Source organism: Kogia breviceps, chromosome 4 (assembly GCF_026419965.1).
Source record: "Kogia breviceps isolate mKogBre1 chromosome 4, mKogBre1 haplotype 1, whole genome shotgun sequence".
NCBI classification, from domain to species: Eukaryota; Metazoa; Chordata; class Mammalia; order Artiodactyla; family Physeteridae; genus Kogia; species Kogia breviceps.
The window spans coordinates 28,874,344-28,888,852 of record NC_081313.1 but is presented as its reverse complement, the minus strand read 5'-3'; the positions used below and the strand labels follow the sequence as shown (position 1 = coordinate 28,888,852).

The 14,509-nt window shown below is 39.2% G+C and overlaps 1 protein-coding gene across 1 annotated transcript in view; it reads right to left on the bottom strand.

Annotated features, from left to right (window-relative positions):
- Positions 1 to 2,663: 2,663 nt before the first annotated feature.
- Positions 2,664 to 14,509, bottom strand: part of LOC136794158 (sperm flagellar protein 2-like) — a 49,811-nt gene continuing 37,965 nt past the window's right edge. The window contains exons 8-9 of the mRNA XM_067033342.1: positions 10,790 to 10,977; positions 2,664 to 5,031 (exon numbers count right to left, since the gene is read on the bottom strand). Coding sequence (XP_066889443.1) covers positions 4,842 to 5,031; positions 10,790 to 10,977 — 378 coding nt within the window. The 3' untranslated portion in view covers positions 2,664 to 4,841. The remainder of the gene's footprint in view (positions 5,032 to 10,789; positions 10,978 to 14,509) is intronic.

Below are 14,509 nucleotides of genomic sequence, written 5' to 3'. Positions count from 1 at the left end.
GTCTAAGCTGAGGAAGCCTTACCATTAGAGGAGAAATTTAGTGAGAGCCTGAGTCAAAAATGTAAGTAAAGGAAGAGGAAAATTATAGCAATGAATGCATAGGACGAACCTGGGAACATTCCTTTCAGTGCCAATCTTCTTTCTTAGCTCCTATTTTGGAGGCTGATAATGGTTTTGTTACCTATCTTGGAAAATGTTTGTATTTTAGCAGATGCCTCTGACGTCTCCATCCATGTCTTTAGCCCACATGATAATGTGAGCCATCAGGTACAATGGCAGGCAGGAGTTTTAAAGCAGAATGGCCTGACGGAAAATCTCAACTCCCTTCATGTTAGCAAGTGCTTACTCCACCTACTTAACAGTAGCATACCTGAAAATAAAAGATATAACCATCATAAATTCACAGTTAAAAAGTAAGTCATTAAGACTTCTTAGCAGGGCACAAAAGAGGCCATGAAAAAAAAAATTTCATTTGAAATTAGGGGTTCCTTGCTTGACTAGTAAGTTTGTACTTTGTGACATTTTATAAGTCTCCTGAATAAGCACATATGTCATAGACTGAATTGTGTCTCTCCAAAATTCATTTATTGAGGCCCTAACCCCCACTGTGATGGTATTTGGAGGTGGGGCCTTTGGGAGGTAGTTAGGTTTAGATGAGGTTATGAGGGTGGAGGCCCCATGACAGGATTAGTGTCCTTTTAAGAAGATGAGAGATCAAAGTTCTCTTTCTTTCTCTTCTTTGTGAGGACATGACAAGAAGGTGGCTGTTTGCAATTCAGGAAGAGAGTCCTCACTGGGGAACCAAATCAGCTGGGACCTTGATCTTGGATTTCCTAGAACTGTGAGAAATAAATTCCTATTGTTGAAGCCACCCAGTCTACAGTATTTTCCTATGGCAGCTTGAGTTAATACAATGGGTATCTTTAAACATACATACACAACAAAAACAACAACGATAACAGCCACACACACACAAAAGATGATCTATTCACATGACCTTAAGACTCATCTACTAAAATCTATCACTGTGCTTGGGTCAGCTATCCAGTGACATCACTTGAGTGATACAGGCTTCAAACTGATATTCTATCCACAGGGAACTGATTAAATACTAAACCATGAAAATTTGGGTCATTCATTGGGAAGCCAGGGAGCAAGGCAAGAGCTAGGCTGGAGAGTCCACTGTCAGAAGTCAAATTTAAAAAGTCACTGGGTCAATGCCAAAGGCTGGGGTCGGAGAGTAAGAAGAAGATAGTATCTGGATAGTGCCTTTAGGTCAAACAAGTCAGATAAGACTTACATAGGAAGACAAACTACCCAAAGGTGCATTTAGTCCCACATTCCTATTCCTCAGTGGAAAAAGACCTCGTGATAATAAATGTCATTCTGTAAATAAATCTGGGGATGGGTAGGTATACATCTGCTGTAGTGACAAGAGTATGAATGTTAAACCATAACATATACAATTACATCTTAAAGTCTAGTTAAGGGAAAATCATAAGCCAAGAGTGCGGCTGATAAAAACGTGCATTTCAACACACGCTGTAGGGTTAGCCCAACAACCACAGCAAACTCAAGTGATCATTAACTTCAGTAGTAATTTTCATTAAAAACAAAAATAACAGCAATTAAAAACTATGACCAGCTTCAGACAACACGGATGATGTGTTGGACATAAAACATCCTTCCTCCAAATTGTAGGAATTCCAACTACAACTTGTTCGTAAGCATGTGCAGTAGAGCCCTGCAAATTGCCAAGTGCTTCGTGGCATGGATTTCTTAGAAAAATCTGCATCAGCAGGAAACCGTGGCCATGAGCTAATTTTAGTTTTTGAACACCCCATTTTAGTAACTCAAATTCATTCAGTAGATAACTGCTAATAAGCAACTTATGTTAAAATAAAATGCTGTGGAATTGTGAGTCATTTGCCAGAAAGAATCATGGAAACGATTTGCATTTGGGGGAGTCTGGGGTTTACCAGGAGGAGTCCACTGCATAACTGAGAACCAGTGGCTGCTATGTGGGGGGCAAGCTGTTAGCTGAACTGGAGCAGCTGGGCTCCTGGCTTAGCCTGCTGCCGGTGGTCCATAGCATTTCGGGACTCCTCCCCACTCTCTATTAAACAACTCCTTGTTATCCCATGGCGGTTGGCTGGGAATCCCAGTAGGGTTTGGCTGCTCCATGATGCTGCTTCTGCCTCCTTCTTAGGAGAGATAAATGATATTTTTGGCCAAACCATTCCTGGGCTACAGCTCTCTCACATGTAGCCAGTCTACAAAGAGAGTATGATGATTAGGAAATAATGTCATATTATTGGCAGCTATATATGACATGGACATGAGCGAAATTTTGGTTTTATGCCAGTTTCTAGGTGTGATATTTAACATTTTTAAACATGATAGCTTATTCTAACAGAGCTTTAAAAGTATGATCCCAAAACCAGGAAGCATCACTTCTACACTGATGGTGGGTATAGGCATTAATAAAATATGCTAAGAATGTAAACTTTTTGAAGATCAATTTCTAAGCTATGTGTTTGATTGACAGATTAAAAATCTGGAGCAAAGTTAGCACTTTGCTAAAACTGTTCCACGTTTATTAAGCCAGATGTGTTGATCCTCTGCCTGTTGTGAAAGACTATTTAAGCCAGATAATATATTTTCCAAGTTGAAACATTTATTTTTTACTTAAATGCAAAACATTTAACAAGTATCTGAAGAGACAAAAGCTTTAATACTAGGGAATGATAATAGGATAGTTTACAGTATATGCTAACACCTGTATGTGGTATATTTTCCATCATGTAGTCAAAATGAACACAGCATATAAACACATATCAGAAATCCTAAGGTAATATTCACTTCTAGGACAACAGCAAAGGCCATAAACAAAATAAACTGCATTATAGACGTCCACGTACTCCTAAAAAGTGTTTATAATTTCTTGCAAAAGAAACGTACCGGCTGCTTCAGGATGTGGGTGAGACAAGCATGTTCCTGTGGTAACAATTTCCCAAACAAGAAAATAGTTAAAAAGACAAATCTTTGCTAAGCTGCAGACTACCAGGTCTCTTGATTTATGAAAGCAACAAGATAGAGCTGGTTAAGAAATAACTCAGAAATAAATATTTCATGAATCAGCAAAATCTGTCAAGTAAAATGACTTTTGAATTTACAATGGAAAGAAATACCTTCACATAGTTTGACACTGTCAAAGCATTTTATTATGTAGCGTTGAACTTTAGATTGACATACTAGATCTAGAATATTCTACGACCATGAAAAATAAATATGCACATATATCCCGTAAGGTTCTGGCCAATCCTTAATAAATAATAATTATTTTAGTGATCCAAATATAGATTCATCCAATTAAAATATGGTGTACGTTTAGTTTCTCATAATCTCATTTTCTTTCCTTCTTTTTAAAATAAGCTTGTCTTCTTCAATAGTTACATATTAGTGCTATTTTACACTTTGCCCTGTTCATTGTCATTCATTCATGTTATTCGTGAATCCTTTCAACAAACATTGAGTATTTGCTAAATAACAGCAGATGATTGGGTCGAATCATCTTTTCTTTTTTAAAAAAAATTTATTTATTTATTTTTGGCTGCATTGGGTCTTCGTTGCTGCGCGTGGGTTTTCTCTAGTTGCGGTGAACCGGGCTACTCTTCATTGCAGTGCGTGAGCTTCTCATTGTGGTGGCTTCTCTTGTTGTGGAGCACGGGCTCTAGGCGCGTGGGCTTCAGAAGTTGTGGCACACGGGCTCAGTAGTTGTGGCTTGTGGACTCTAGAGCGCAGGCTCAGTAGTTGTGGTACACGGGCTTGGTTGTGCTGTGGCATGTGGGATCTTCCCAGGCCAGGGCTCGAACCCATGTCCCCTGCATTGGCAGGCAGATTTTTAACCACTGCGCCACCAGGGAAGTCCCATCTTTTCTTTTTTTCATGTTGAATTTACTACTCTTCTGAAACTCATTCAATAATATTTCTAATAAAAAGTCTCATTCTTCACCCCATTGCTGATGATCTACCCAGAACTTCTATCCCATAGCCATTCATTTCACATCTTTCCCACTAAAAGTGAGATGAAGTGGGTAGAGAGAGCAGGGTGGTGAGGAAAGAAACTGGTACATATTATTTGCATCCAACACTCAGCGCACTTGGTTAAGTGTTTAACACATATTTTCTTCGATAAATTTCACAACAACAAAATAAAGTAGTCATATTATTACCCCCATTTCATATATCGTGAAACTGAGACTCTTAGCACTTAAGTGCCTGGCCACCTAAGGTCTCACAGTTAGCAGTTGGCAGTGCCAATAATGGGACCTTGGCTTGTTTACCCCAAAGGTTTTTCAGCAGCTCTTCTAAGAAGCACAGTTGGCACCCCATACCTTTTAAAAACTCATTGAATAAAATTTTGTTTTCATCTATGCTACTTGGAAAACTCAGACCTCCTTTTCTTGCATTTTCCTCCAAAAACAATATGTATTTAGATAAATTACTAGAAAAATACATTTAACCAGGGGTTTTGAAGCAAAGGTAGACAGCTCACACAAAGAAAATTGCTAATGTATAATTAAAAAACTTTAAAATTCTGAAATCTACCTATTGTATTATGTGTAATGTTTTTTCAGACCACCCTCTAGTATTACTGTAAGTAACAGACAATAGATTATGAATAGGTTAGATATTTAAAAGTTAGTACTATAAATACAAATTAAACCAAGGGAAAATGCAAACATAAAGTGCCCAGTTTTATTAGTAGAGATGAAAAGAAATAATATCACAAAACTAATGCTAAAGCAACACTATTTATTATGTTGCATTCTCTTTAATTATTCCACATCAGTAGGTACCTTATATTCTTCATAATCACTGTTATCTAGCAAGTCTCTTTTCTCCAGTTCTATAAGCTGTTCTGCAGAGAGCTTAGCTGGCAGATGCTTAAGAGATGCTTGCTCATATATGGGCTTTCCATTAAAAAACAGTTCCTTCCAATCATGCATCAACTTATATGGAATCAGGCTACAGCAAAAAAGAAAAAAAAAAGGTCGAGAGGGATCAATGGTTAGTCAAATACACATCTTAAATCTTAGTCTTTCTATTACCATGTTCATTCACCAGGATCCGCTATTTGAGGCCAGAGGTTCCTCTTACTATGACATTTCTAAGAGCCAGTAAAATGGCTGAAACTTAGTAGGTTTGAATGAATAAATGTTACCTAAAGCCATTGGTTGGTTCTTCAAATTTTCTTTGATTGTGCACTGAAAGCACAATATATCTAAAAATACGACTATCACAAAACTTAGGTTCTTTGATTTCTGTCTGTGATGCTAAATGGCTGTGCAAGCTTTGGAAATCAGTTAAATGCTCCAATATCAGTGTCCTCCTATGCAAAATGAACAGACTGAATACTTTCCAAGGCCTCTTTAAGGTGACAGTTGGTTTACATATTTGCAAATAATTTGTAACAGGAGAAAAATCTAATGTTATGGTAGTCTTATTGTCATTGCACGTTTGGTAACCTGTGCAATTATTTTTCAGTACATTTTCTATTTAAGTCAGACGAATGACTTGGTAATCAGGACAGAATGATGGGAAAGTAGTTCCCAGAGGAACAAAATGTGCAAATGAAGGAAAGAGCCTGACATGATTCAGATGCATTTCTCTAAAAATAGTGGGACTACACCTTGAAATTGCAACTTAAAAAGTTGTATTTCATTCTGATACATGCTACAACATGAATGAACCTTGAAGACATTATACTAAATGAAATAAGCCAGACACAAAAGGAAACATATTGTATGATTCCACTTACATGAGGACCCTAAAACAGATAAATTCATAGAGACAGAAAGTAGGACAGAGGTTAGCAGGGCTGGAGGGAAGGGGAATGGGGAGTTATTATTGTATCTAATGGGTACAGCACTTCAGTTTGGGCTGATGAAAAAGTTCTGGAGGTGGATGGTGGGGGATGGGTGCACAGCACTGTGACTGTACCTAATGCCAGCGAACTCATAAATGGTTGAAAACCACTTAAAAACGGTTAAAATGCTGAACTTTATGTTATGTATGTTTCTCCACAATAATAAAGTAGTATTTCAATTAAATGTGAACTTCAAATATAATCATTGTTTTCCATTAATAAAATATTTATATTTGTTAAAGATTACTTTATAGAGACATGAAGTTTCGAAATTAATAGCTTAGGCATAGAAAAATTCTTTTTTTAAAAAAATAAAGCCCTATCTGTTTTTTTTCTGGGTTTTTTGTTTGTTTATTTATTTGTTTGTTTATTTTTGGCTGCGTTGGGTCTGGGTCTTTGTTGCCGCGAGTGGGCTTTCTCTAGTTGTGGTGAGTGGGGGCTACTCTTTGTTGCGGTGAGTGGGCTTCTCACTGTGGCAGCTTCTCTTGTTACAGAGCATAGGCTCTAGAGCGCAGGCTCAGTAGTTGTGGCGCACGGGCTTAGTTGCTCCGTGGCACGTGGGATCCTCCTGGACCAGGGTTCGAACCCGTATCCCCTGCACTGGCAGTCAGATTCTTAACCACTGTGCCACCACGGAAGTCCCACATAGAAAAATGCTAACATCAGAATTATTGAAATGGCATTGGCTCCTCTAGTGAAGTAAATGGTTAACAACTTATATATTGTCCAAAGCTTAATGTTGCAATTACTGAATTAATATTCTATTATCTGAATATCAATTATTTTATTAAGGAGCAGTCTTAACAAAAGTCAGTTCATGTATGTAGGCTGATACCAATAATATCCCTGTGCTTTAGAAAGAAATATCTATTGATAACATCTTGTTTAGGGAAGTACATAGAGAGAATAATGTGAGTTTATCTCGACTGTTAGTAGTGTAGACTAAAAAGATCTTAACATATACGTGTAATCATTGTATTCAGTTGCAAGTAAAAGACACATAATTTCAAAGTAAAAGACCCCTTCAAAGTTTAGGGTATTGGGGCTTCCCTGGTGGTGCAGTGGTTAAGAATCCGCCCGCCAATGCAGGGGACACGGGTTCGAGACCTGGTGTGGGAAGATCTCACATGCTGCGGAGCAACTAGGCCCGTGAGCCACAACTACTGAGCCTGTGCATCTGGAGCCTGTGCTCCACAACAAGAGAGGCCGCGATAGTGAGAGGCCCGCGCACCGCGATGAAGAGTGGCCCCCGCTCGCCGCAACTAGAGAAAGCCCTCTCACAGAAATGAAGACCCAACACAGCCAAAAATAAATAAATTTATAAAGATGGACTATGTAGATTATAAAATGTTTGAAAAAAAAAAGTTTAGGGTATCAATACCTTTGGAACTTTAAAATTTTTTGTATTTTTTCATTAAAATAAAAATGGCTTCATATAACCAATATATTCTCAATATTAATTTTCACGAAGCAGGATTTATAGAGTAATAAAAGGCAGACTATATATGAGTCTGTGAAATATTATATTAGTCAAACTCAATACACACAGGAGGTCCTCAACTTACTAATAAGTTGTGCTCTGTAAGGGGATTTTTAGGTCACCTATTTGACATAGAAATAATACTTCTAGGACAGCTGGTTACCATCTGATTCCTTTCATGCTGGCCCCCAGCCAGTGCTACTGGGACTATCTCCACGACCTCTCCCAACAGAAGCATTCACGGAACTGGGATTTGAGGATTCCTTTTCCCACAGTCTTCTTTCCAGGCCCTCCCAGGCTGGTGTCCTGGGGATCTCTGGCATTCTCTGACTGGCAGCTGCATGACCCTCTGCCGTCGTTGTCACGTGGTGTTCTCCCTGTGTGTCTCCTCTCTACTTCTTATAAGGACACCAGTCATATTTAATTACGGTCCCATCCTACACGAGTATGACCTTATCTTAACTAATCTATCAGTAATGACTATTTCCAAATAAGGTTACACTCTGAGGTATGGGGGATTAGAACTTTAACATATTTTTCTGGGGGGACACGATTCAACCCATATATGAGCATCTATATATTGCCTTTTTAGACACTTACAATTTCAAAGTATTAATAAAAGCTCCTGTAAAAATTTATGATACCTATACCTCTCGAACTTTAACTTTATATACTCAGTTTTTACATTCAGTTTGAGCTCTTCCTCGTTCTTGGTATGATGCATGAGTTGTTACTGAAGTCTGCACATTTGTGGATTATGTTGCAAGACTCTGAATCTTGCATAAACCTTCTGTTCTAGCTGTTTTTTTTTTTTTTTTTTTTTTAACGTTGCTCAGGCAAGGGAAAGAGAAGGGGCCATCGTGTTACTGGCAGGTGTGGACAGAAGTCCTCACGTGGCCTTCCTCACCACCTGAGGGGAGGGCATCCTTGTTACTGCAGGAGAAGTTAGCAGTTCTGGCCCTCCACATGGTCCCCACTGCGGTGCGGGCGGCCGTGTGACCACTGGGCGATGGTGAAACTCTTGACCCTCCCTAGGCTCCTCTAACACCGCCCCAGTAGGGAGGGGAGAAGTGGCCAGTACTGCCAGGTAGGGGTGGAAGTCCATGCTTCCTACTTGGCCTCTGGGACACCACCCTCGTGGTGTCCCAGAGGTCCCTCATTACAGCCTTGTGAGGGTGGAAGACAGGCTCTCTACTTGGCCTTTGCTGGCACAGGTGGGAATGGGGCTACATTTGTGTGTGTGTGTGTGTGTGTAGTATTTGGGGAAGAGTGGTTATTGTCTAAAAGTTTTACATCTTGCTAGGCTGCTCCTTAACTGGTTCTTTGACTAGAGACAGCAGGATTCTGTTGGGGGTATTTTTGTCTACACCACTGGCATGTCTGTTGCCAGAATATTTAGTTCCAATCTGGGATGTGTGAGGACAAGGAGAGCCCAGGAAGCTCACCACTGTATCCTGAGGTCCCCAGCCAGTCTCACTCCTTCTGTCCATCTTCAGAGTCTTCTTATGTTTGTTTCACAAACAATGTTCAGGGCTTTTCATTGTACTTAGTGGGAAGAATAGGGAAAAACGCATTCTGCTCCATTTTCCCAGAGCAGAATGGGATTTGCATTTATGTTTTAATTTGGAATTATGAGCCTTTATTTGTTGAGGGAAATCAATCTGTACTTTTTTCCCCTCTGAATTATCTTGTGTTATGTTTTTATATTTAAATCCACTATATTTATCTTCTGTAATTTAATCTATTTTTTTACCATTATAATGCATTGTATCACCTTTCCTTTTTAACCCTTTTATAGATTACCTTCCTCACAATTTTATTCTTATAATTTCTGAACTTTTGAATTTATATTAATCTGAAAAGTATTTTTAAACATTTACTCTTGAATTCATCTCAATTTTTAGTCTTATTTATTTTCTTTTCTCAATCTTGTACCCGTATAGTTTTATCTTTAAAATGTCCTCATCGGGTCTTCCCTGGTGGCACAGTGGTTGAGAGTCTGTCTGCCGATGCAGGGGACACGGGATCGTGCTCCGGTCCAGGAAGATCCCACATGCCGTGGAGCGGCTGGGCCCGTGAGCTACGGCCGCTGAGCCTGCACTTCTGGAGCCTGTGCTCCGCAACGGGAGAGGCCACAACAGTGAGAGGGCCGCGTAACGCAAAAAAAAAAAAAGTTATTTCATTTAGTAGTTTTTATATGGTGGTGCATCAGAAATATAGCTGTTGAGGTGAGAGCTGTGGAGAAAGCCCCTATCAAGTCCAGGGGTGATGGGATGGTTTACCCATCTTCTATTTCACCCTGAATATCATGTGGCTTTCTTTCTTTTCACTGTGGGTTCTCAAGAAGATCTCAGTCTGGGTAATATTAGAGGTCAAAACTTTAAGTGGAGTGACTTATCCTTGTCCTTGCGGAAATGCTTTCACTGAGATCTGTTGTGATGTCATTCCCCTTCAGCTTCCAGGAAAGGACATCATAAGAAATAGGTCTCTAAAGCCAGATGCCTGAATGCTGAGGTCATTCTCCACCAGACCTACTACACTACTCATTATACCTTAGGTGGGGCCACATGAGAAAATCATTATTCTAAACTGAGGACCAAGAAAAGTTTTGTATTTTGTAAAGAACTAGAATGGAAAACAGAAATCATAGGACAAACTGTGTTGCCCTTTTTGCTTTGGCCACCTGGAAGCTCAGATAAAATTTGCAGCTCAGTTGCAGTATCTGGCAAATCTACTTGTACCGGTATAACTGTGTTTTCATGTATTCCTTGTTTCTAACTTTCTACTTGATTTGAATTTTCTTTTTCTTCTTCTTTTTTTTTTTTTTTGGTCGCACCATGCAGCTTGCGGGATCTCAGTTCCCCAGTCAGAGATTGAACCCAGGCCATGGCAGTGAAAGCCTGGAACCCTAACCACTAGGCAACAAGGGAACTCCCATCCTTTGTTCTAATTTTGGCATATTCTTAATCTTTTTTGTATTGTTAAATGTTTCCTTACAAATAGGTTGACTTTTTAAGAAAGAAAGTGCAATGAAAATCGATTTAATGATTAGTAAAATAATCTTTAAGTAATTCCTGTCTTCTAGGAATTTCCTAGTGTTTCAAATAAATTATCATAGCTGTCTTTGTAAATTATAGAGAAGTTAGACACAAAGTTTAAATGTTAAAAGACATAAATACACCTTAAATCAGGCTAGTCATTGGATGAATTAAGTCTGTAATCAAGGTATCCTGGACCCCACGTCTTAGTCTTCATTTCACAAAACATTGTTATCTCTCTTTACTTATCAACTTAGTGCCTACATCACAATCTTACCCTTTTCTCGTTTGCTGTGGTGTCTCTATTTTATTAACTATTGTAGTAAAAAAAACACTTACTTATTTGTCAACGTTCGATAGTCTGCCACTTTAGTGGACAAATCAAGGATTTGATCCAAAATTTCTGCACATATTGAATAATGTTTTTTGTAATGAGCTTGAACCCTTTCCAAGGCAATCTGCTCATGAATTTCCTTAACTCTGAGGGCTTGTTCTTCAAAATCAATCTTGGCTTGTCTGGCCAAAGCCTAAGAAGCAAAGACATATTTTTAAGTCACTGTAATTGGGCAATGATTCAAGTAGAAATAATGTCATCATTTCAATAGCCAAAAAAAAAAAAAATCTCTAAGTAGAATGAAACTTCCTTTTATATCAGGAAAAAATAAATCATGAGAGAGCACTTTCTCCTTAATACATTAAGTACTGAGTGTGATGGCAAAGACAATATCGGAAATATCCTACCCTTAGCTGATGTTATCAGCAATACCCAGTACAGACAAAAGTGTGCTATGTGGATTAATGATAAGTTGGATCTGAAGTGTTTAAAAAGAAGTCCTGAGTTCATGGACTGCAAATACAGTTGGGGAATCACAGAGAAACAGGCAAGCATAGCTGGCTCCCAAGCATAGCTATCTCCTTTGTACCCATCTCAGGAGGCTTAACCTGACACATCTGCTCTGGCCAATGCCCTATGTCTTTTAATGGGAGACTTCTAGGATACTGATTTATACTTAGAAAATATTTTGGAAATTCCCTGATTATACTGGCTTGAGAATATAACACATTTGCCAACAAATGGTAAATGTGTTCAGACAACAAAACCTTCTGCTCTTACAGCCTTAATAAATAGATAAAATTCATTCACAGAGACGTGTATTTCTGCAGAAAGTAAGAAAATACTTCAAAAGTTTGACATTACCCTCTGTTTGCTTTGCACTATTATTTTGTTTCGGGAACCCACTCTTCACACTGAGTGCAAAGGTCAAACTTGGCATGACCAAACGTTGCTTTTCAAACAGTTATACCAACTCCTTGAGAAATTCTATCCTGTGCTAACGTGCTCCAGAAACAAGAGCTGCCTCCTGAAACTTACCCCAACAAGCATACAATGGCAGTAAACATGGTTCTGGAGAAGCCGTGCTTGAATTCAAGCCTCAGCTTGTACAGGTGTCAAGTACTAGCTGCGGAACCTTGGCCAAATCGGAGCTACCCTATGTCTCCACTTCCTCTCAGTGAAGCGGGGATGGTAAAAAGACTCGGTATGAACAGAAATTAACTGTCAGAGCAAATACCTGTTATCATGATACTATTCACAAGTAACTAAATGCGTGACAATGGGCTGCTACTGTCCACTGAACCAAATGGAAGCTTCATTTGGTTTGTTATTGTTGTTTTATTTTGTTAGTCTGCTTTATTTTTGTTGGGAAAGAAGTTGGTCTGGGTGACCTCTGAGGTCAATTCTGTACATTTGGCACGTTCAGGAATGACACCAGAATTTGTTATTGTTGTATTGTTTTATAGGCCCTGTTTTCACGGGAGAAAGCATCCAGTTTAAGTACAGAGCCTTATGGCATGCTTCATAAAGTGTGAAGAGTTCAGAGGGAAGAGGAATCTGAAAGAGTAGGAGTAGCCAGATGAGAATTTACGAAGCGAGCCAGTGAAATGGGTTGGGACCTTGGTTTACTACTGAGTGCCTGGAAAGCATGTGGAAATATTTAAGACGCCACCAAACCAAAACCTTGACGGGAGCCCAGGAGCACCCCCTGCAGGAATGGAGCAGCTTTCTCACAGTGTTCTCTCCCTCCTTCCCTGCTCCCTCTCTCCTTCCAGGCCTTTCTTCCTTCTTTTTAGCCATGGAGCCTGCGATTTCTACCCTCTCCCCAACCCCTGTGCTAAACCCACCACAATTTCCAGGCCCATTACACCAAAGTGGCTTGTAGCCCTAAATACAGAAAGAAGGAAAAGGAAAAAGAAGTCCGTGGGAGCTAGTAACCCTCAGCGGTGATAAGCCTGGACTTTAGACTCTGAGAACCGCTGTGCTAGGGCCACACCAGCAAGCTGTGCAACTTTGAGCTTTCTAAGTTCCATCTTCCTGACAGATGAAATGTACACAAGAACAGTGTCCACTGCCAAATGGTGCTGTGAGAATTGTAATGCATGTAATGAACGTAGCTCAATGCTGGACTCAGAAGGAATGCTCACGAGTGTTAAATGCTATTGCGATGAATTACTGTGAATAATAGTAGGTGGCACTGAAATTTCAAATCGGCCACTGTTTTAATTAATATAGAATAGATGCCCATTTGCCTTCAAAAACAGAGATCAGCAGATTTAACCTAAAAACCAAACCAAACAAACAAAAACTCCTGATGGTGAAAAACATGAAGTTCTCTTTCCCTTTCTCCCTCTCCTCCTCCCTCCTTACTTAGGAACCAGCCTAAGTAAGGTAATTGTGTAATTTTTTTTCAGGAGCTTCAGAGCCTCACAATTCTGGCCTCTGAGGCTCTAGCAGACCGAGTGTCCCAATCCTCTAAAGTGAGTCCAAGCCCAGGTAAGGAAAGAACAGGTCATGCTTCTCATCACAGTGAGACCAGCCCTGCTCTGAGACTGGTGCTTTACTATTTTGCACTGAATTAACTGGGCTTGTGAAGCAAACATATTTAGCAAACAGGCACTTAGTTCTAATGTAAGCAAATGCCACTCGATCCATTCAAGTTTACTCTTGTCAAAAAAGAGAGATGAAACAATTATCCAGATAATTCGGCTATTAAAGGCACTTGAGATCACGCAGGTCAAATCCATGGCGTGTGGCTCCTCTCTCTCTACTCCTAACGTTTTGGCTATGTCTGTTCTACAGAGGCAAAAGCACCATTTTCCTGACTCTGGAGAATACTGTACTTTCCAAATGACATTTCTCAAAATTGCGTACTTTTGGCAAAAAATGTGTTCCACTTTCATGGAATATCACAGTGGAAACCATGATGCTGATAAATAAAGCATTGCCTTCCTATTTTCTGTAAGGTTTGCTCTTCTGCTCAGCCTGGTTTTATGAATATTTTATGACAGTAAAGACAGGCTATCTAAAATACCACTCACATGAGCTTGATATTTCTTCGGTCGAATCTGGCTTAACAGACTAAATAAATTTGAAACCACCCCAAGAGAAACAAGACAAGAAGTGATTCATATAAATCCCCTGATAAAAGAAATCTATTTTGGTTATTAGAACTGTACATATAAAGATAAGGAAAATGTTAATATAGCAAATAACTAAAAGATTAGATAATTTGATTTTCAGAGTTATAAAGGGCCTAGACACAATGATACCATGGTGGCCAAGAGCATAGCTGGCACACAAATCTTGGCTTCTGTAACCATTCTCAACGACAATGAACTAGGGTACCCTAGAAAAATGGCTTGCTCTAGTTCTGAGGAAGGAATAGTACAGTAAGGGCCTGCGAAATCTTGTTTTACCAGAAAGCAAGGACTTGCTTACTCAAGACTAATCGTGTCTTATAAAAAGGAGGCAGCTTGAAAGTGCCCTCACTGCCTGAAAATAGTATTCACTTAGAATAATGAACAGCAATAACATTCTAGTGAACTTAGTGGACTTTAAAGAAAAAAAGTCCTTTATGCATCTAGAAAACAAGAGAATGACTCAAGGAAACAAAATTTAGATTATCATTCTTTTTTTTTTTTTTGACAACACACTTTATACCTGAAGAAAATGGAATAATGTATTTAAGACATTCAAAGAAAGAAAATGTGCACTAAGGATTT